This window comes from Ornithorhynchus anatinus, chromosome 2, assembly GCF_004115215.2.
Source record: "Ornithorhynchus anatinus isolate Pmale09 chromosome 2, mOrnAna1.pri.v4, whole genome shotgun sequence".
Classification (NCBI taxonomy): domain Eukaryota; kingdom Metazoa; phylum Chordata; class Mammalia; order Monotremata; family Ornithorhynchidae; genus Ornithorhynchus; species Ornithorhynchus anatinus.
Genome location: NC_041729.1, coordinates 169751140 through 169775372, shown reverse-complemented (window position 1 = coordinate 169775372; position 24233 = coordinate 169751140). Strand labels below are relative to the sequence as shown.

Here is a 24233-nt window from a genome sequence, read left to right as displayed (position 1 = left end):
AGACAGAGGAATCATTTTCAAATTTCAGGGAAGCTTAATCTATAGCCATCAGCTTGGAATGGACTGTTGGGGACACCCAAGTTGAAATGCTGTTACCCTCGTGTGCGGGTCCACATATGTGCCTGTGTTTCCGGGTGTATGTATCCGTGTGTATATATCCGTATACGTGTGTTCAGGGATGGGACTGTGAGTGGCAGGGGAGATGAACAGACGGAGTAATTATGTCTTCCCAAAAAGCACACTCTGCTTGTCGAATGCGACATTTTGAGAGCAAACAATAAAGTAGTGGACAACTTTAAAAATAATTGTTCATGCTCATTTTTTTCTCTCATATTCTCCTCCCTCTAGGTGTTTTTGCTGGCATTATTTGTTGCATTTATATCCAAAACGCTCTCTGGGGCTTATATGAAGTCTATGCTCACCCAGATAGAGAGACAATTTCGCATTCCAACGTCTCTGGTTGGATTTATCAATGGAAGCTTTGAAATTGGTAATGGCCCATTTTTATATATATTTTGGGGTCTGCGTCCTGGGTTTCCTTTTGCACAGAGTATCGGTTCTTGCCTGAGCGCCGGTAGTTAGGGTGGGTTAAGGGAATCTATCGATGATATTTATTGAGTGCTTTCTGCGTGCCCAGCAGAGTATTAAGCGCTTGGGTGGTGGCTTCCTGTCAGGGACTTCCCCCTTACCTAAAGGTGGGTTTTCAAAGAAGTGACCTATCAGAACAACATAGTGTTGTTCCAGCAAAATAACGGCTGAAGTTTCACAGCTCATGAAAACTGTTCCTCCAAGAGGCCTTCCCTGACTAAGCCCTCCTTTCCTCTTCTCCCACTCCCTTCTGCATCACCCTGACTTAGTCTCTTTATTCATCTCCCCTCCCAGCCCCACACCACTTATGTACAGATCTGTCATTTATTTATTTCTATTATATCTCCCCTTCTAGTTTCTAAGCTCATTATGGACAGGGAATGTGTTTGTTTACTGCTATACACTACTCTCTCCAGATCGTAGTACAGTGCTCTGCACACAGTAAGCGTGCAATAAATATGATTGAATGATTGAATGGATGAATGACAGGACAGGGGCAAGGGGAGGGGGGGCTGGTGATGAGCGGAACCATAGATTGGGGATGGGGGGGTTCAGGGCTTTTTAATTATCTTTACATTTTTATGATATCTGTTGAGCGCTTACTATGTGCCAGACACTGTACTAAGCACCGCTTACTATGTGTCAGGCACTGTTCTAAGCACAGGGGAAGATACAAGCTATCAGGTTGTCCCATGTGGGGCTCATAGTCCTAATCCCCATTTTCCAGATGAGGTAACCGAGGCACAGTGAAGTGACTTTTTATTTTGTTAATGAAATGTACAGCGCCTTAATTCTATTTATTTGCTATTGTTTTAATGAGTTGTTCATTCCCTAGATTCTATTTATTGCTATTGTTCTTGTCTGTCCGTCTCCCTCGATTAGACTGTAAGCCCATCAAAGGGCAGGGACTGTCTCTATCTGTTGCCGATTTGTTCATTCCAAGCGCTTAGTACAGTGCTCTGCACATAGTAAGCGCTCAATAAATACTATTGAATGAATGAATGAATGAATGAAAGTCACACAGCTGACAAGAGGTGGATTTAGGATTAGAACTCATGACCTCTGACTCCCAAGCCCGGGCTCTTTCCACTAAAACACACTGCTTCTCTTCTTGTACCAAGTACTGTATTGTACAAGATAATCAGATGGCACATGGGACTCACAGTGTAAATAAAAGGGAGAACAGGTATTGAATCCTCATTTTGTGGATGAGGGAACTGAGGCACAGAGCAGTGAAGTGACTTGCCCAAGCTTCCTCAGCAGGGCTGTGGCAGAGCCAGGAATAGAACCCAGGTCCTCCTGACTGGCAAAGAAGAGATGAGTCCACTTTTCCTTTCACTTAGGAGCAGAGAAACCTTTTCTCTCCATATTTCTCCACTCATTTCTAAATTTTTCAATGCATTTATCGTTGAGACATCACGCTCAGACGTTGGAAAGGGAGAACCCTCAATGTCATGAATTCCTTTTTTCTCCTTGAGGATACACTCGATTGATTATTATTATTGATTGATTAATATTATTATGATTATGATCCCAAAACCATTTGAGTATGGGATGATCATCACTGTGGTATTTATTCAGTGCTTAGTAGGTGTCAAGCACTGTCCTAACACTGGGGTCTTGTTTTATTGCTATCAAATCATCTCCAACCCAGAGCGACTCCATGGAAACATCTCTCCCAGAGCACCTCACCTCCATTTGCAATCTTTCTGACAGTATAACCATAGAGTTTTCTTGGTGTAAATATGGAAGTGATCTATCACTGCCTTCTTCTGGGCAGTAAACCTGAGTTTCCGCCCTTGACTAGGCCACCCTCCTCCCAGACTAAGCCCCACTTTTCCTCATCTCCCACTCCCTTCCGCATCACCGTCACCCTGACTCGCCCCCTTTGCTCTTCCCCCCTCTCCCTGCCCCACAACACTTATCTATATATGTCTATATCTACAATTCTATTTATTTATATTGATGCCTCTTGTATTGATGTCTGTCTCATCCCCTTGATTCTATTTATTCATGATTCATGATTCTTGATTCATCCCCTTGATTCTATTTATTGCTATTGTTCTTGTCCGTCCGTCTCCCCCGATTAGACTGTAAACCCGTCAGTGGGCAGGGACTGTCTCTATCTGTTACCGATTTGTACATTCCAAGCGCTTAGTACAGTGCTCTGCACATAGTAAGCGCTCAATAAATACTATTGAATGAATGAAGGTCTCCCCACTTCTAGACTGTAAGCCCGCTGTGGGCAGGGATTTTATCTCTTTATTTGCTATGCTGTACTTTCCAAGCACTTAGTACAGTGCTCTGCACACAGTAAGCGCTTAATAAATACGCTGAATGAATGAATGAATGACTCTCTCCCATACCTCTGCTGTCCAGCACAGGGGAGTCTTGACTTGAAGCTGATGGCCTTCCACTCGCTAACCACTGCTCAAGCTAGGAATGGAATGGGTATGCTTCTGCTTCACTCTACCTCCCGTAGACAAGACTGGAAGAGTACAGGAAACTCTCCAGTTGCCATTCTGAGAGGGCAAAAGGGGGAGACAGACGTTAATGTAAATGAATAAATAAATATGTAAATACATTAGAGCTATAGTAATAATTGTGGTGTTTGTTAAGTACTTACGGTGTGCCAGGCACTTTCCTTACCGCTGGGGTGGATACAAGAAAAGTGGTTGGACCCATTCCCTGTCCCACATGGGACTCACAGTCCTTATCCCCTCTTTACAGATGAGGTAACTGAGGCCCAAGGCCACACAGCAGACACGTGGCAGAGCTGGGGTTAGAACCCATGACCTTCTGACTCCATGGCCTGTGCTCTCTCCACTAAACCATGCTACTTCCATGTACATAAGGCTATCCTGCGGGTCGGGGGCAACCCTGAGACAGGTTCCTGGGTCCCCTGACTCTCAGCTTTACGGTGTTTCCAACAGACCTCTCGACCCCCGGCCTAGCACAGAGAATGGTCACTGGCCACCACCATCGGCTTCAACATCACCCTCATCGGTGGTATTTAGCTAGATGGCTGTTGAGTGTCAACACCGTGAGGCAGCACGGTGTAGTGGCTAGAGCACAGGGCTGGGAGTCCGAAGGTCATGGGTTCTAATCCCAGCTCTGCCACTTGCCTGCCATTTGAGCTTGTGTAAGTCACTTCATTCCTCTGGGCCTCAGTTACCTGAACTGTAAAATGGGGGTTGAGACTGTGTGCCCCACGTGGGACAGGAACTGGGTCCAACCCAATTTGATTGTCCACTCCAGTGTTTAGTACAGTGCTTGGGTCATAGTAAGCGCTTAACAAATACCACAATTATCATTTATTATCAATGCTGTGCCTAACCCCCTGTGGTAGAACACCCGAAAGAAGCGAGGAGCACTGGACTTCTGCACCTTACAGTCTCCTAATGCACACTTCTCACCGGTCTCTCTTCAGGTGATTTGACGATCTCTCCTACTGATTCCCGTTGGGTGGGAGCCTGGTGGTTCGGCCTCCTCATCTGTGCCGTCATCAACATTCTCTCCGGGTTACCGTTTTTCTTTTTGCCCAAATCTCTCACTGAGGAAGACCTCGAAGGAAATCAGGCTGTTTCTACCAAAGCCGTGGAGAATGATGCGCAGAGAAGACAAAGATAACACGCCGATGGGGAAGCAAAAGCAATCATTAAAGGCAAGTTCAGGGTCTGTGGAAGGGCAGAATGAATGGTATAATTTCCTTCAGTCTCTTCATTCATTCATTCATTCATTCATTCATTCATTCATATTAAGTGAATGCTTACTATGTGCATTCCAAGTGTACTAAGCACTTGGAAAGTACAATTCGGCAAGAGATAGAGATAGAGATAGAGACAATTCCTACCCAGCAATGGGTTCACAGTCTAGAAAGGGGAGACAGACGACAAAACAAAACAAGTATACAGGCCTCACAGCATCAAAATAGATAAATAGAATATAGATATATGCACATCATTAAATAAATAGAATAATAAATATGTACAAATATACATAAGTGCTGTGGGGTGGAGAAGGGGGTAGAGCAGAGCAAGGGAATGGTGGTGATGGGGAAGGGAGGAGGAGCAGAGGGAAAGGGGGGCTCAGTCTGGGAAGACCTCCTGGAGGAGGTGAGCTTTCAGTAGGACTTTGAAGTGGGGAAGAGAGCTAGTTTGGCGGATGTGAGGAGGGAGGGCATTCCAGGACAGAGATAGGACGTGGGCCAGGAGTTGATGGCAGGACAGGCGAGAACGAGGCGCAGGGAGGAGGTTAGCCGCAGAGGAGCAGAGTGTGCGGGCTGGGCTGGAGAAGAAGAGAAGGGAGGTGAGGTGGGAGGGGCCAAGGGGATGGGCAGCTTTGAAGGCGATAGTGAGGAGTTTTTGCTTGATATGAAGGTTGATAGGCAACCACTGGAGTTTTTCAGGGAAGGGGATGACATGCCCAGAGCATTTTTGTAGAAAGATAATCCGGGCAACGGAGTGAAGAGTAGACTAAAGTGGGGAGAGACAGGAGGATGGGAGATCAGAAAGGAGGCTGATACAGTAATCCAGCTGGGATATTATGAGAGATTGTACCAGTCAGGTAGCAGTTTGAATAGAGATAAAGGGCAGATCTTGGGGATATTATGAAGGTGAGACCGGCAGGTCTTGGTGACAGATTGAATGTGTGGGGTGAATGAGAGCACGGTGTCAATGATGACACCGAAGTTGCAGCCTTGTGAGACGGGAAGGATGGTAGTGCCGTCTACAGTGATGGGAAAGTCAGGGAAAGGACAGGGTTTGGGAGGGAATCTAAGGTGCTCGGTCTTGGACATGTTGAGTTTTAGGTGGTGGACAGATATCCAGGTGGAGGTGTCTTGAAGGCAGGAGGAGATATGAGCCTGGAGGGAGGGAGAGAGAACAGGGGAGGAGTTGTAGATTTGGGTGTCATCTGCGTAGAGTTGATAGTTGAAGCTGTGGGAGCAGATGAGTTCACCCAGGGAGTAGGTATAGATGGAGAACAGTAGAGGGCCAAGAACTGACCCTTGAGGAACCCCGACAGTTAGGCGATGGAAGGGGGAGGAGGAGCCCGCAAAGGAGACTGAGAATGAATGGCCAGAGAGATTAGAAGAGAACCAGGAGAGGACAAAGTCCATGAAGCCAAGGCTGGATAACATGTTGAGGAGAAGGGGATGGTCGACAATGCCAAAGGCAGCTGAGAGGTCGAGAAGGATTAGGATAGAGTAGGAACTATTGGATTTGGCAAGAAGGAGGTCACGGGTGACCTTTGAGAGGGCAGTGTCGGTGGAGTGGAGGGGATGGAAGTCAGATTGGAGGGGGTCCAGGAGAGAGATGGAGTTGAGGAATTTGAGACGGTAAATATAGATGACTTGTGGCCTAGTGACAAGAGCACGGGCTTGGGAGTCAGGGGACGTGGGTTCTAATCCCAACTCTGCCACCTTTTGGCTGTGTAATTTCTCTGAGTCTGTTACCTCATCTGTTTATTAGGGATTAAGAGTGTGAGCCCCATGTGGAATATTCATTCATTCATTCATTCATTCATTCATTCATTCATTCATTCAATAGTATTCACTACGTGCTTACTGTATGCAGAGCACTGTACAAAGCGCTTAGAAAGTACAATTCAGCAATAGATAGAGACAATCCCTACCCAACAATGAGCTCACAGTCTAGAAGGGGGAGAATAGGGACGGTGTCCAACCTGATGACCTTGTATCTATCCCAGTGCTTAGAACAGTGCTTGATACATAGTAAGCGCTTAACAAAGACCATAAATATAATAATAATTAATATTATAATCAATTGATCAATCAATTAATAGTATTTATTGAATGCAGACTGTGTGCAGAAGACTGTACTGACTGTGAAAGTACGATGTAGCAGATTTGGTAGACGTTTCCTGCCACAAGGAGCTTACAGTCTAGAGGAGGAAACAGACAGTAAAATACACTAGAGATAGGGGAAATGGAAACGTATAAAGATATGGACATAAGTGCTATGGCCCCGGGAGTGTGGCGCAATTTCTTCATGTCTATTAATGTTTGCCTCCCCCTCTAGACTGTAAACTCGATGTGGGCGGGGAATGAGTCTGTTTATTGTTATATTGTACTTTCTCAAGTACTTAATACAGTGCTCTGCACACAGTAACCATTCAGTAAATACCATTGATTGAATGGAATGAATGAATGGTGAGTATCAAAGTGCGTAAGAGGCACAGTTTTAAGTGTATAGGCCTCTCAGAGGAGTGGGCGAATAGGGTGAGGAAATGAGAGGGAAAATCACTGAAGGTCTCTGCAAGAGATGTGATTTTATCAGGACTTGGAAGATGAGGAGAGTTCTGGTCAGAGGCAGGACGTGGGCAAGGGGTTGGCAGTGTGAGAAGATGGAGGCAGAGTGAGTAGGTTGGCAGTAGAGGAGTGACAGGTGCGGGCTGAGGTGTCTTGGGAAAGGAGCAAGGAGAGGTGGTTGGGGGAGAACTGAATGCCTTAAAGCCCATGGAGAGGAGTTGCTTTTGATGTGGAGACGGATAGGCAGCCATTGGAGTTGGGGCTCACAGTCAGAGAAGAAGCATGGCCTAAGCTTTACAGCACAGGCCTGGGAGTCAGAAGGACCTGGGTTCTAATCCCAGCTTCACCATATGTCTGCTGTGAGCTTGGGCAAGTCACTTCACTTCTCTGGGCCTCAGTTACCTCATCTGTAAAATAGGGATTAAGACCGTGAGCTCCACGTGGGACAACCTCATTACCTGTATCTACCCCAATGCTTAGAAGAGTGCTCGGCAAACAGTAAGTGCTTAACAAGTGCCATTATTATTATTATCGTTAGAGGCACAGGGAGGGCAGATATCTTATCCCTATTTTGTAATTGAGAAAACCGAGAGTGAGAGAGGTTAAGCGACTTGCCCAAGGTCTCACAGAAGGTCCGTGGTAGGGATCAGGTCTCCTGGCTCCCATTCTAATTCTCTCTCTACTAGGCCATGCTGCTGCTGTAATTCTCATCATCATCAGAAACTGCATCATTACAGTAGTATTTGTCGTGTGTCTTCTGTGTGAATGTACTTGGTGCTGGCGAGAGTGCAAAACCAAAGAGTTAGTAGACAAGAACCCTGCTCTCGTGGAGCTTACAGTCTGGTATGGGAGAAACACACTGACATTCCAGAATGGGGGAGCAATAGGGTATATAAAAGATAGACAGTTCTTCCCATCTTCTTTGAGAATTTATCAATTGTGTCACTTGTTAAATGCTTATTATGTGACAAGTACCGTACTAAGAGCTGGAGTAGATTCAAGATCATCATCAGCGTGAAGCAGTGAAAAAGCAGCTTGACTTAGTGGATAAAGCATGGGCCTGAGAGTCAGAAAGACCTGGGTTCTAATCCCAGCTCCACCGCTTATCTGCTATGTGACTTTGGGCAAGTCACTTAATTTCTCTGGACCTCAGTTACCTCATCTGTAAAATGTGGATTAAGATGTGAGCCCCATGTGGGACATAGACCGTGTCTGACCTAATTAGCTTGTGTCTATTCCAGTGATTAGAACAGTGCTTGGCACATAGTAAGCACTTAACAAATTCAATCCTCCTTCTCCTCCTCCTCCTCCTTTTCCTTCTTCTTCTTCTCCTTCTCATTTAGGAGGGACTAGGATTTAATCACCAAATTATGGACGAGAGAACTGAGGCCCCGAGAATTGAAGTGACTAGCCCAAGATTATGTAGCGGACAAGTGGGGAAATTAGGATCAGAATCCAGATCCTCTGATTTCCAGGTCCGTGTTTTTTCCACTAGGCCACACTGTTGTATACTTATGTATTGTGATTGACTAATCCTTTCTTTTGTTTCAGATTTCTTGCCTTTTTTGAGAAGTCTTTTTTCCAACCCAATTTATATGCTGTTTTTAGTCACCAGTGTGGTACAATTCAATGCTTTCATCAATATGCTCATCTTCAAGCCCAAGTACGTGGAACTAGAGTTTGGAAAATCGGCCTGAGGCAGTCTTTCTAATGAGTAGGTGTGCTTCTCTTTCATATATTAATGGGCCCCAAACTTAGAAGTTCAGTAAACTGCCCTCAGTAAATATCCAATAAGTGGTACCTCACCACTGCTGAGGTACCAGTTCAGCCATGATGCAGGGGTTATGAGTCATGGAGAAAATTGTTTACCTCTCTGCTCTAGCATCAGTCAGTTGATCAATCAGATTTATTTAGCACTTCAAGTGTGAAGAGCACTGTACAAAATGCTTGGGAGAATACACTACAGCACTGTAGTCTAGAAGGGGAGACAGATATTAACCAATAAATAAATTACAGATATGGACATAAGTGGTGGGAGGCTGAGGGAAGGGTGAATAAGTGGCATAAGTGCAAGAGTGACAGAGAAGGGAGATGGAGAAGAGGAAATGAGTTGGAAAAGGCCTCTTGGAAGAGATGTGCCTTGAATAAGGCTTTTAAGGTGGGGGTGAGTACAATATAACAATAAATAGACACATTCCTTGCCCACTAGGAGCTTACAGACTAGAGAGGAGACAGGCATTAATATAAATTAAATTACAGATATGGATATAAGTGCTGTGGGGCTGAGAGTGGGGAGAATATGAAGCACTCAGAGGGCATAGATCCAAGTGGGATGATAAATATGTCAGGAGAAATTGCTGAATAAAAAACAGAGGTTACAATTGCATGTGTACAAATGACTTCCTTTTCTGATTCAATCTCCTTGGGCTATACACTTTCAATGACCATCTTCTAGTTCAGTAGCTCCCAGGATACTAACCTTCAGTGACAAAGTACCCACTTTTCATCCAATAACAAAGCAGCATGGTGTAGTGGATAGAACCCGGGCCTGGGAGTCAGAAGGTCATGGGTTCTAATCCGGGCCCCGCCCCTGGTCTGCTGTGAGACCTTGGGCAAGTCACTCCATGTCTCTGTGGCTCGGTTACCTCATCTGCAAAATGGGGATTAAAACTGTGAGCCCCACGTGGGAAGGGGACTGTGTCCAACCTGATTTGCTTGGATCCTCCCCAGCGCTTAGTACAGTGCTGGCACATAATAAGCGCTTAACAATGCCACAGTTATTTTTATCATTATTAAAACCCCTTGAATGTTTTAGGGCAAGGATCATGACAACTAATGCCTCTGTGCTCTCCCTAGTGCTCAGTACAGTGCTCTACACACAGTTCACACAGGGCAGCTCTGAGAAGCTCTTAGAAGGCAGGGATTGTGTCTAACTCCATTGTACTCTCCCAAATGATTAGACCAATGCTCTGTGCACAGCAGACTGTAAGAGCTTGAGAGCAGAGATGGTGTCTGTTATCTGTACTGAACTCTCCCTAGTGCTTAGTACAGTGCTCTACACTTAGCAGATAGTAGGCTCTTACGGGGCAGGGATTGTGACTAATTCGATGGTACTCTCCCAAGTGCTTAGTGCAGTGCTCTGCACACAGGAATCCATAAGCTCTTTGAGGGCAGGGATCGTGACTGCTAACTCCACTGAACTCTCCCTAGTGCTTAGTATAGCACTCTGTGCAAAGTAAGCACTCAGTAAAATGCTATCGATTGAATGATTGATCGATGCTCCTTTTTTTAATGGATGTTTACTCACTGCCTATTATACGTGTGGGATATTTAATCGGTGGTTTGGTGATGAAGAAATTCAAGATCACTGCGAAGCAAGCCGCCTCCATCGCATTTTTTGTATCATTCAGTGAATACATAATTTACCTTTTGACTTCTTCACCTGTGAGAAATCCACCATTGCTGGCTTATCCTGGGCCTACGAAGAGTAGGTACTCTAATAAACAATTCATATTTTGATAAACATCTCTGGAATGTCCAATATTGCTGTGAAAATCTTGAGAAGAGTGTGGCCTCCTGGATAGAGCATGGATCTGGGAGGCAGATGGAACTGGTTTCTAATCCTGGCTCTGCCACTTGGCAGCTGTGTGACTGTGGGCAAGTCACTTAACTTCTCTGTGCCTCAGTTACCTCATCTGTAAAATGGGGATTAACTGTGAGCCTCACTTGGGACAACCTGATTACTCTGTAACTACCCCAGCGCTTAGAACAGTCTCTGCACATAGTAAGCGCTTAACAAATACCAACCTTATTATTATTAACAAATACCAAAAAAAAACTCTGTTCTCTTTTTTTCTCTCTCTTTTTCCTTAACTCTCTTTGATTCTACCAACTCTGTTGAGAAGCAGTGTGGCTTAGTACAAAGAGCAAGGGTTTGGGAGTCAGAGGTCGTGGGTTCTAATCCCTGCTCCCCCACTTGTTAGCTGTGTGACTTGGGGCAAGTCACTTCACTTCTCTTTGCCTCAGTTACCTCGTCTGTACAATGGGGATTAAGACTGAGCCCCACGTCACCTTGTATCTACCCCAATGTTTAGAACAGTGCTTGGCACATAGTAAGCGCTTAACAAATACCATTATTATTATTATTATTGTACTCTCCCAAGAGCTAAGTATAGTATTCTGCATGCATAAGCGTTCAATAAATACCACTTAGATATACATAAACCTAAGTATGGATATACTATACAGGGGAAGCAGCGTGGCTCAGTGGAAAGGGCCTGGGCTTCGGAGTCAGGTATCATGGGTTCGACTCCTGGCTCTGCCACTTGTCAGCTGTGTGACTGTGGACAAGTCACTTAACTTTTCTGTGCCTCAGTTACCTCATCTTAAAAATGGGGATTAACTGTGAGCCTCACGTGGGACAACCTGATTACCCTGTATCTACCCCAGCGCTTATAACAGTGCTCTGCACATAGTAAGTGCTTAACAAATACCAACATTATTATTATTATATATAGATCTATAGCTAAAAATCCACATACATATATCTATGTACATACAGCATTATATATTCTAGGTTAAATGGACAATCGGGTTCATGTCTTATTCTGAGAATTCATACTTTATAGGTATACTTTATAGCACCTGCAGTGCTTTCTTGCCTAATTTTGCTCATGAAAATGCTGACTAATTCAATTCCCAAGGTATAATTCTTTAATGCTGGTACTCAGTGGACAAGGATTGGTGAACATCTTTAAGGAGGATAAGTTTTATGTAAGTGAATCATTCACGCTGAGCTTTTTTTCTAATAGAATTTTAAAATTGTCTCCTAATTAAATCATTTTCCTAAGTAACAGCTAATCTTGGGTCATATATGAAAATTGGAAGATAGTGGAGGGAGAGAGGAGATTAAGAGAGTGTGGGTAACTGAAACATCCAAAATAATAATGATAATAATTATGATATTTATTAAGTGCTTTCTGCAGGGTGAGACACTGTCGGGGGGTATGGGGTAGCATGACCTGGAGGATAGAGCTCAGGCCTGGGAGTCAGGAGAACCTGAGTTCAAATCGCAGCTCTGTCACTTGTCTGCTCTGTCACCTTGGGCAAATCACTTCACTTCTCTGGCCCTCAGTTATATCATCTGTAAAATGGGGTTTAAGACAGTGAGCCCCATGTGGGACAGGGACTATGTCCAACCTGATTACCTTGTACCTACCCCAGTGCTTAGAACAGTGCTTGAAACATAATAAGCTCTTAACAGATGCCGTCATTATTATTATTATTATTATTGTTAGAGACAAGATGAGTAGGGCCTGCCATAGTTCCTGTCCCATGAGGGGGTTCACAGTCTAAGAGGGAAGGAAAGTGGGGAATCTCTTCTCCAAAAGACAGATGAGGAAACCGAGGCCCAGAGAGATGAAGCGACTTGTCTGAGGTTTAGCAGAAGGCACAGTGCTGGGATTAGAACCTGTGCCTCCCGGCTCCCAGCCCCATGTTCTTTCCTCGTTGCAGGGTTGCCAACTCTTCAAAGTCTCCCCTCCCGGCTTGTGGCGGGAGCTCCAAGCCCATCCACCTCCTGAGTTCAGTCCACCGAACTCAGCACTAGGGAGAACGTGACGGAAACCCAGATTGCGTCCCAGGCAGTCAGTCATTCAGTCACCCAACCGTATTCATGAAGCACTTACCGTGTGCAATGCATTGTACTAAGCACTTAGGAGAATACAATAGAACAGTATAACAGACACATTCCCTTGAGGACAGTTACCCTCCTCAACTTCAAAGCTTTTTGAAGGCACATCTCCTCCAAGAGGCCTTCCCTGATCAAGCCCTCCTTCCCTCTTCTCCATCGCCCTGACTTGTTCCCTTTAGTCTTCCCCCTCCCTGCCCCACAGCACTTATATACATATCTGTAAGCTTATTTACCTCAGTGAATATCCATCTCCCCTCCTCTAGACTGTGAGCTCTCTGTGGGCCGGGAATGTGTCTGCTTATTGTTGTATTGTACTCTCCCAATTGCTTAGTACAATGTTTTGCATATGGTAAGCACTCAGTAAATAAGATTAACTGAATTAATGAATTGAGGAACCTCAGCTCTTGGGGACAATCTCAAACTGGGGCCCGAGCTACAGGTAGCCGACTCCTGAAAATGACATAATCACATGAATAATTATCAAGTTCCAAGAGGGCGGGGATCATGTGTATGAATTATATTGCATCAATGAATGATATTTATTGAGTGCTTTCTCTGTTCAGAGGACTGTACTAAGAGGTTGGGAAAGTACAATACAACAGAGCTGATATAAGAGATAATAATAATAATAATAATGTTGGTATTTGTTAAGCGCTTACTATGTGCCGAGCACTGTTCTAAGCGCTGGGGTAGACATAGGGGAATCAGGTTGTCCCACGTGGGGCTCACAGTCTTAATCCCCATTTTACAGATGAGGGAACTGAGGCACAGAGAAGTTAAGTGACTTGCCCACAGTCACACAGCCGACAAGTGGCAGAGCTGGGATTCGAACTCATGAGCCCTGACTCCAAAGCCCGTGCTCTTTCCACTGAGCCACGCTGCTTCTGGTTGGGTAAGAGATCCTTACCCAAGGAGCTTACAGTCTATTGTACTTTCCCAAGTGCTTAGTGCAGTGCTCTGTACACCGTAGGTGCTCAATATATGCTTTTGATGAATTGTGTTGGATTGTGGGGAAGAAGGCAAGGAGTCAACCTTCACCTGGTTCTCCTCAGCTCTGAGTTCAGCCCCTGCAAGTTTCAAATAACACAGGCAAGAGAGAGAGGTCAGTGGGCTGGAGCAGCTATCTTATTATGGTTCCAGTTCTTCAATATTCATTCATCCATCCACCCATCCGTGCATCCTCTCACCCATTCATCCGTCCATCCATCCATCCATTCATCGACTCACCCATCTATCAATCGCATTTATTGAGCGCTTACTGTGTGAGGAGCACTGTACTAAGTGCTTGGGAGAGTACAACAATAAACAGACATATTCACTGCCCACAGTGAGCTTACAGCCTAAAGGATGAGCTAACATTCTATCTATCAGTCGATCAATCCATCCATCCACTGAACCATCCGTCCGTCGATCATTCAATCCATCCATCTACTGATCGATAGATCGGTCGATTGATCCATCCATCCTTCCATCCATCCATCCATCCATCCATCCATCCATCCATCCATCCATCCATCCATCCATCCATCCATCCATCTCCACCATCCCCCACCATACAAACATATTCTCCAGGAGCCATTTCTTTAGTAATCATTCATTTGTTCATTCATTCGTGTATTCATTAATCCATCCATCCTTCCATTCACTAATTAATTCAATATTCCTTGAATTGTACTGCATACCAACTGTGTGCACAGCACTGTTCTAGACACCTAGCAGAGTAAAGTTAAAGTCAAAGAAACGGTTCCCGCTCTCAGGGAGCCTGCTTGCGAATGACACACAAGTCGATATTCTTTGACACGGTGCAGAGTTGGCGTGAGGAGCCGGGTGATCAGAGTGGGATGGACTGAATGCTTTCACCTCCTTCCAGCCTCCTCCACATTGCTCTCGGTGTATTTCAGGGTGGAACACACTGTGCCCTTGGAAGCAAGCACCATTGCTGACTGTAACGCTGACTGTAACTAATATCTGGGACCCTGTTTGCGGAGACGATGGTTTGTGTCACATATCAGCTTGTCTTGCTGGCTGTGAGGGATTCAGTGGGACAGGAATGAATATGGTAACCCTACCGATTATTTCCACTTTGTAATATCTTTCTTTCCACAAACTCATAGCCTTGAATAACCCTAAAAAGAAGGAGCACGGTATGCGGGGGTGGAGGAGAGGAGGAGGAAGACGGCCCGACCCATCTGATAATAGAAATGAGAATAACGGTAATGATGATAATAATAACAATGACATAGATAATGGTAATAATTTTAGTATTTTATAAAGCATCTAGTAGGTATCTTAATGTGAGGGAAGATTTCAGGTAATCGGAGTGGACACTGTCCTCGCCCCACCCAAGGATCACGATCTAAGTAAGTATCTGATCTCCATTTAACAGCTGAATGAATTGAGGCCCACAGAGGTGAAGTGACTCGTCCAAGGTCCCGCAGCAGGTCAGCGACACAGCTGGGATCAGGGAAACAGAGTGGACTAGTTGAAAGACCCCGGGTCTGGGAATTAGAGGACCTGGGTTCTAACCCCGGCTTCACCACATGTCTGCTGTGTGACCTCGGGCAAGGCACTTAACTTTCTGGTGCCTCAGTTCCTTCATCTGCAAAATGAAGCATCGTGAGAAGCAGCGTGGCTCAGTGGAAAGAGCACGGGCTTTGGAGTCAGAGGTCATGAGTTCGAATCCCAGGTCTGCCACTTGCCAGCTGTGTGACTGTGGGCAAGTCACTTCACTTCTCTGTGCCTCAGTTACCTCATCTGGAAAATGGGGATTGACTGTGAGCCCCACGTGGGACATCCTGATTCCCCTCTGTCTACCCCAGCGCTTAGAACAGTGCTCGGCACATAGTAAGCGCTTAACAAATACCAGAATTATTATTATTATTAAAATGGGGATTAAGACTGTGAGCCTCATGTGGGAAATGGAGTGAATCCAACCTGATTAGCTTCTATCTACCACAGCTCTTAGTATAGTACCTGGTACATAATAAACGCTTAACCAATATTCATTCATTCATTCATTCAATAGTATTTATTGAGCGCTTACTATGTGCAGAGCACTGTACTAAGCACTTGGAATGTACAAATCGGTAACAGATACAGACAGTCCCTGCCCTTTGACGGGCTTACAGTCTAATCGGGGGAGACAGACAGACGAAAACAGTAGCAGTAAATAGAATCAAGGGGATGAACATCTCATTAAAACAATAGCAAATAAATAGAATGAATAGAACCAATACATATATACAATATCTCCTTTTTGTAAAATAAAAAATAAATAAATTGTGGTATTTGTTAAGCGCTTACTATGTGCAAAGCACTGTTCTAAGCGCTGGGTTGATACAAGGGGATCAGGTTGTCCCACGAGGGGCTCACAGTTTTAATCCCCATTTGACATATGAGGCAACTGAGGCACAGAGAAGTTAAGTGACTTGCCCAAGGTCACACAGCTGACTAGTGGCGGAGCTGGGATTAGAACCCATGACCTCTGACTCCCAAGCCCACGCTCTTTCCAGTGAGCCATGCTGCTTCTCTGAATAGAAGCCTGAGACTTGAAGAGAAATCTCTTGGGGTTGGAGTCCACACATTCTGCATCAGAGTACTTGGTAAGGTTTGTTTTGGTATTTTTTGTCCATAATGAGAGGCAGTATGGTCCATGGAAAGGGCACGGAGTTGGGAGTCAAGAGACCCTGAGTTTTAATCCCAGTTTAAGGCTTGGCCTGCTGTGTGACTTTGGGCAACTCACTTAACCCTTCTGAGCCTCCATTTTCCCATCTAGAAAATGTGGATTTATAATCTCTGCTTGGCCTCAAGTAATGGGGAGTGTAATAATAATTATATTAACTGTTAAGTGCTTACTAGGTGCCAAGGACTTTGTAAGTGCTAGATTGTGAGCAAAAACTTGAGTAAAGTAACTTGTGTTGGAGATTGTGCCTGACCTAATTGTCTTGAATTAAGCTTGTTATGGGCAGGGAACGTGTCTGCTAATTTTGTTGCATATACTCTTGCAAGTGCTTAGTATAGTGTGCTGCACATAGTAAGAACTCAATAAATACCATTGATTGATAGATTTATCTACACCACCACTTTGCAGAGTGCTTGCCTCCTAGTAAGTGTTTAACAGATACCAGAATTATTATTATTAAGTAACAGAAAAGGGATCTCAATCAGAGGTCTTGTTGTTATGAACCCGTGATAATGAGCTCTGGACATTATCTGAGCCGAAAAATTCTCTGGAAAAAGCTTCTTCCCCTCTGTCTTCCAGCAGTAATTTTCATGGATTTTCTCAGCAATTTCTCAAACCAAACACAGTAATGCAACTCTTTCCCTATACTTCTTTCCCTCATTTTGAATCATTCCAAGGGTGTGAACACCACGGTCTTGGTGATTTTTGCCCACCGGTGGCACTGGGGAGGGCACCTTCTGTGCACACACATGGGTTCGGAGAGCGAGGACAGACTGTTGGAACTAGGATGAGAAGCCCCATGGCATAGTGGATAGAGCACGGGCCTGGGAGTGAGAAGGCTCTGGGTTCAAATTCTAACCCTGTCACTCGTCTGTCTCTCCCCCTAGACTGTGAGCTTGTTGTGGGCAGGAATACGTCCATTTGTCGATATAGTGTACTCTCTCAAGCACTTAGTACAGTGCTTTGTACACAGCAAGCGCTCAATAAATACGAATGATCGAATGAATGAATGAATACTGTGTGACCTGGGGGAAGTCACTTCACTTCTCTGACTCAGTTCCCTCATCTGTACAATGGGGCTGAGACAGGGACTCTATCCAACCCGATTTGCTTGTATCCACTCCAAGCGCTTAGAACAGTCCCTGGCACATAGTAAGCCCTTAACAGATACCACAATTATCATTATTATTATTATTATCATTACTAGGGAGGGGATTCCCTTCCCCCGCCACCAAAAATCACCCTATTCCTCAAAAAAACCCAAGCATTCTCTGTTCCTCTCAGCCTCAAACAGATGCTTCAGACTACTGATTTAAGGCCATTTGCCAGCTCTTTCTCCTTTTTATCAACTCTGTCTTCCCACTATTAACCAGCTCACACCCTTTGTTCCTCTCAATCTCACGTTATCACTGGGTCCCGTTCTCATTTCTCCCATCTCCAACTCAGTTCCCACTTTTCCTTTTTCCGGAAACACTCTTCCCTTCAAAACTTCCGGACCATATTCCCCACCCCTCCCATTTTCAAAGCCCATCTGAAATTCCACTTCCTCCAGGATGTCTTCCCTGAGTAGTTCTTCTTCTCTCTGGATCGTACCCTTCCCGCTGACATCCCTTTTGCCCTAACAACCACCAGCAGCACTTTGGCCCATTTGGATTGCCATTTTCTAGACCACTTCCCCCCTCTTCAAAGCCCTACTGAAAGCTCACCTCATCCGGGAGGCCTTCCCAGACTGATCCCCCCTTTGCATCAACTCTTCCTCTCCTCCCCACTGCCCCGACTCCCTCCCTCCGCTCTCCCCCCTCTCCACTCCTCAGCACTTATATGTACATATTTATTATTCTGTTTATTTTATTGATGAAGTGTATGCATCTATAATTCTATTTATTTATATTAATGCTATTGATGTCTATTTGTTTTGTTATCTGTTTCCCCCCTTCTAGACTGTGAGCCCATTGTTGGGTAGGGATTGTTTCTATTTGTTGCCTAATTGTACTTTCCAAGCGCTTAGTATAGTGCGCTGCATAAAGTAAGCGCTCAATAAATACGATCGAATGAATGAATTTTCTATCATTTGTTCGTTCGGTCATATTTATCGAGTGCTTACTGAGTGATGCAGTCACGTTCCTTCATCTTGTCCATCTCTTCTTCCTTTCTGAAATTATTTTGTGTCTTTCTCCCCCATCTATCAATTAACCAACCAACCCTATTTACTGAGCCCTTACTGTGTGCAGAGCCCTGGGCTAAGCCCTTGGGAGAGTACAATATAGTAGAGTTGGAGGGTACTTTGAGTGTACGACTGTAGACTGTAAACTTCTTGAGGTTAGGGATCGATCATTCAATCAGTGTTATTAATTGAATGCTCACTAAATGTGGCACTCTGTACTAAGCGCTTGGAAGAGAATAATATAGTACAGTACAAAACAGGTGGTAGACTGTAGCTCTAAACTCTTCCCTGATTTAAGCCCTCTTTTTTCCAGTTCCCTTTCCCTTCTGTGTCATCTATGTACTTGGATCCATGACCTGGCTTTCTATATTCGCTCCGCCCTCGACCCCCCAACACTAATTGGTACTTATGTACATATCTATACGTTTTATATTATAAATTATTTTTTATATTACAGTCCATCTCCTCCTCTAGACTTTAGGTTCCCTGCGGGCCGGGAACGCGTCTGCCAACTCTGCTGCACTTATTCTCCCAAGCGCTTAGTACAGTGCTCTGTACATAATAAGCCCTCAATAAACAGTAAATAATTAAATAATATTATTAATAATAAATACTAAATACCAACAATGAATGATATAATAATAAATAATAATAAGCACTGATTGATAGACATGAGCCCTACCCACGTGGAGCTTTCCCTCTCATCAGGGCAACAGACATTAAAATAAATTACAGATGGATATTTGCATGAGTGCTCGGGGGGGAAGGGAGTGGAAATCAGAGTGGTTAAGGGGTACGGCTCCAAGGATGTAGGCTTGGATCTTATCTTCAAACCCTTGTACTCCCCTAAATGCTTAGTTCAGTAATGTGCACAAAGTTGTGTTCGGTGAACACCACCGAGTGGCCGACTGACTTCCAATCCAAATGGGCAGAGTTGATCCGTGTGCCCGCTCACCTTAATTTCCCTTTCCTTTGCCCATTTGGCCAGCATTCCCGTGCCGGTATTCATTCATTCAATAGTATTTATTGAGCGCTTACTATGTGCAGAGCACTGTACTAAGCGCTTGGAATGAACAAGTCGGCAGCGGATAGAGACGGTCCCTGCCGTTTGACGGGCTTACGGTCTATTCGGGGGAGACGGACAGACGAGAACGATGGCGATAAATAGAGTCGAGGGGAAGAACGTCCGGTATATTTCGGGGGGCTGGTGGACTCCATGTGTTTGCAGGGGGGGACTTGGGAGTTCATTCATTCAGTAGTATTTATTGAGCGCTTACTATGTGCAGAGCACTGTACTAAGCGCTTGGAATGTACAAATCGGCAACAGATACAGTCCCTGCCCAGTGACGGGCTTACAGTCTAATCGGGGGAGACAGACAAGAACAATAGCAATAAATAGAATCAAGGGGAGTGTGGTGAGCAAGGCATCTGCAGGATGTAGGATACCATCGGCTACAGGTACCACGAGAACATTTTTCTGCTTGCTGACACTGTCTTCCCTAAGCAGAAGCAGCGTGGCCCAGCGGAAAGAGCACGGGCCCGGGAGTCAGAGGACTTGGGCTCTAATCCCGGCTTCGCCACTGGTCTGCCGTGTGGGCTTGGGCCAGTCACTTCCCTTCTCTGAACCTCAGTTTCTTCATCTGTAAAATGGGGACCCAATACCTGTTTTCCCTCCTACTTAGACTGTGAGCAACTGTGGGACAAGGACTCTGTCTGATCTGATTATAATAATAATAATAATAATAATGTTGGTATTTGTTAAACGCTTACTATGTGCCGAGCAATGTTCTAAGCGCTGGGGTAGACATAGGGGAATCAGGTCGTCCCACGTGGGGCTCACAGTCTTCATCCCCATTTTACAGATGAGGGAACTGAGGCACAGAGAAGTTAAGTGACTCGCCCACAGTCACACAGCCGACAAGTGGCAGAGCTGGGATTCGAACTCATGAGTCCTGACTCCAAAGCCCGTGCTCTTTCCACTGAGCCACGCTGCTTCTCCAAGCAGCAAGAATCTGCTGCTTCTGCTGATTATCTGGGGACATAATGAGTACTTAGAGAAGCAGTGTGGCCTAGGTCAAAGAGCCCGGGCCTGAGAGTTGGAGCATCTGGGTTCTAATCTGATTCTGCCATTTGCCTGATGTTGTGACCTTAGTTAAATCACTTCACTTTTCTGTGCTTCAGTTTTCTCATCTGTAAAATGGAGAATAAATCCTACTCCCTCTACCTAAACTACGTGCCCCATGTGGGATAAGGACAATGTCCAAACTGATTATCTTGTATCTACCCCAGCACTTAGAACAGTATTTAGCACTCAGTCAGTGCTTAGTGAATACCACAATCATTATTATTCTTTATTATTAACAAATACCACAATTAGTCATTGACTCTCAGGCCATGAGGGGCCACGACCTTGACTTTTACTTTGTATCATTCTCCAGAAAAAGACTCCCAACATTCCCAACTGGAACATAAAAATTATGGTATTCTTAAGCACTGTAGCATTCACCAAACATCAGGCTGAGATAGGTATGATATAAGTAAATCAGGCACACACTAAGGGGAACAGGAACAGATATGTTAATTCCATTTTACAGATAAGGGAACTGGGGCCTAGAGAAGGGAAATGACTTGCCTAAGGTCACACGACAGGCAAGGGCAGAGTTGTAATTAGAACTGAGGCCCCTGACTCCCAGCCCGGTGCTCTTTCCACCGATGGGTTCCCCAAGAGACTTTGCGAAGAGCAAGATGAGAGGGTTAATAGGACACAGTCCGAGAAGCAGAGGTCCTGGGTTCTATCCCCCGGGCCACTTGCTTGCACACATCACTTAATTACTCTGTGCCTCAGTTTCTTCATCGATAAAATGGGAGTTTACAGTCCACTGTGTGCAGAGCACTGTTCTTAGCCCTTAGGAGAGTACAATAAAGTTAGTAGACATCGTCCCTTCTCTTGAAGCGCTTACAGTCTTCTGTGTGCAGAGCACTGTACTGAGCACTTGGGAGAGCACAAGAGAGTTGGCAGACATAATCCCTGCCCCAAGGAGTTTTCAGGCTATTCATTCATTCAATAGTATTTATTGAGCGCTTACTATGTGCAGAGCACTGTACTAAGCGCTTGGGATGAACAAGTCGGCAACAGATAGAGACGGTCCCTGCCGTTTGACGGGCTTACAGTCTAATCGGGGGAGGCGGACGGACAAGAACAATGCAGAGCACTGTACTGAGTGCTTGGGAGGGTACGGTAGAGTTAGCGGACACCATCTCTGCCCTCAAGAAGCCTCCCATCCAGCCGGAGGCGGAGATGGTTTACGTGGTCTCTTCCTGTAGACTGTCGGCTCATTATGGGCAGGAAAAGTGTCTGCTAGCTCTGTTGTACCTTCCCAAGCGCTTAGTTCAATGCTCAGCACATAGCAAGCGCTCAACAAATACCATTGATTGCTTGATGGGTGGGTTGATGGCGCACTGTAAACTGAAAATTTTGAGAGCAGTTCACCAACCTTGAACATTTCTTCACAGGAAAATCTACTTCAGGCTACCAGCCTTCTTGAGAGGAATCAGCTACATCCCCGCCATCTTCATCCTGCTCATTCTGTGGCGGAGGCAACCGGGACCTGGGGAAACCCAACCCGCCACTAAGGCAGTGACCGAAGTGGAGCAGCAGGAGAGGCAGGGATTCCTCGTCCTTCAAAGATTCAGACTGTTGAAGGAACTGGACAAGCAAACCAAATTCTAATCCCCTTAGGAAAGGGGTCTCTCAGCCAGACAGCGCATGTCTTGATTTCAGTGTAGAGGTGTAATGTTGTGTCACCTCTATCCTTAAGAGCATCTAACAGAGACCGGCCCAACCGCTAAAGCGTGGTTGAACAATTAATCGATCCAGCAATCCGTCGTATTTATTGAGCACTTACTGTGTGTGGAGCGCTGGACTGAGCACTTGGAAGAGTATGATATAACGAGATGACAGCACAGTAGGTAGTCAGGTCATTAGGGGCAAGAGATGGGGCAGATGGGGAGGACAGGAGGCTTGAGGAGGGAGCTAATCATCTGGAACAACAGGCAAGGACAGCTGACATTGATGCCAATAAGGATGGAGAAATAATTTTGCCTGATGGAGGAGAGGGCAGAGTCTAAGCAAGCGAGGATGAACTCAAGGCGGACGAGGTCGGCCTGATATCTAGATTTCCGCCAGCAACGCTCCATGGCTCGGTCACAGGAGCGAAAGAGGCGGACCGTGGAGGCGATCCAGGGTCGTGGGTTAGTGGTACGAGATCGACCAAGGGATGGGAGAATGAGAGAGTCGAGTTCATTAGAGTGGGTGGTGTTGAGGGTCATCAAGAAAAGATAGTTTGGTTAGAGAAGCAGCGTGGTGCAGTGGAAAGAGCATGGGCTTTGGAGTCAGGGCTCATGAGTTCGAATCCCAGCTCTGCCACTTGTCAGCTGTGTGACTGTGGGCAAGTCACTTAACTTCTCTGGGCCTCAGTTCCCTCATCTGTAAAATGGGGATTAAGATTGTGAGCCCCACGTGGGACAACCTGATTCCCCTCTGTTTACCCCAGCGCTTAGAACAGTGCTCTGCACATAGTAAGCGCTTAACAAATACCAACATTATTAGAGAGGCTAAATGGGGCCCAATGGCTTGAGAAAACCGGATGGGGTCAAAAGATAGGAGGGAACGGGGCAGATTTACAGGGAGGAAAGGTGGGGGAAGGAAGGCAGGGGAGGAGATTGTGTTCAGAGGGATTTCAGAGTTGGTGAGGGTTAGTGATTTTCCAGTGACTCGAGACGAAGAGATCGAGCCCGTGTCCAAGTTGGCGTGTGGTTGAGCTGGGGTGGAGCAGGAGGTCGGTGGAGTTGAGGACCGAGAGGAAGCAGCCAGTTTAGGGAGCAAAGGGGATCGCAGCCTGGCTCGCAGAGTGGCAACAGAATTTGCTGGGGGTTGGGGGCCGGGGTGGGGACAGTGAAAGAATGGGGTGTCCCTCTTCCTCTGGGGAGCCTAGAAGACATAGAGTGGTGAAAACAAGGGACAGAGGTAGGAATGTCCGCTCCTCACTGGCTCGCCACGGATGTCAGGAGTTTGCATCTAATAGCAGTCCTCTTCCGTAAGCTAGCGGAGAGCTCATTTCCTATCAGCGACCCCTGAAATGCCGCTATCGTGTGCCATCTGCTTTCCCTCTGAATGTCCGAGGGACAAATCCTGTTTAGAGACGGTAGTCCTCTGGCCTGTCAGCCCACTGGTCAATTAGTCAATAGGCCACACAATCCACTGGTCGCTCAGTCTACTGGTCCATCAGGCCACTGGCTCGTCATTCCACTGGCCTATCAGCCTGTGTGTTGCTCATTCCGCTGGTCTACACCCAGTCGGTCAGTCTGCTCATGAGTCGGTCAGCGGCTGTCTTTGGATCGACCATGGGATCGATCAGCGAGTGGTACTTATCGAGCATCTACCGTGCGCAAAGCACTGTACTAAGCACTTGGGAGAGTAATAATAACAATAACGTTGGTATTTGTTAAGCGCTTGCTATGTGCAGAGCACTGTTCTAAGCGCTGGGGTAGATATAGGGTAATGAGGTTGTCCCACGTGGGGCTCACAGTCTTCATCCCCATTTTACAGTTGGGGTCACTGAGGCCCAGAGAAGTGAAGTGACTTGCCCACAGTCACACAGCTGACGAGTGGCAGAGCCGGGATTCGAACCCATGACCTCTGACTCCCAAGCCCAGGCTCTTTCCACTGAGCCACACTGCTTCTCTTACACGCAGTACAAATGCGCTGTGCTGAGTACTTGGGGGAGTACAATGTAGAAGAAACAATCTCTGCCACCAAAGAGTTTAGAGTTTACTG

At 45.7% G+C, this 24233-nt stretch overlaps 1 protein-coding gene across 1 annotated transcript in view; it reads left to right on the top strand.

The window, feature by feature from the left end:
* Positions 1–22286, top strand: part of LOC100084385 (solute carrier organic anion transporter family member 1A1) — a 47692-nt gene extending 25406 nt beyond the window's left edge. Inside the window, 11 exon segments of the mRNA XM_039914746.1 lie at positions 349–490; positions 4019–4252; positions 8411–8552; positions 10132–10292; positions 10295–10346; positions 14453–14509; positions 14511–14636; positions 14689–14764; positions 16051–16177; positions 16813–16858; positions 21911–22286. Coding sequence (XP_039770680.1) covers positions 349–490; positions 4019–4252; positions 8411–8552; positions 10132–10292; positions 10295–10346; positions 14453–14509; positions 14511–14636; positions 14689–14764; positions 16051–16177; positions 16813–16858; positions 21911–22127 — 1380 coding nt within the window. The 3' untranslated portion in view covers positions 22128–22286.
* The last annotated feature ends 1947 nt before the right edge of the window (positions 22287–24233 follow it).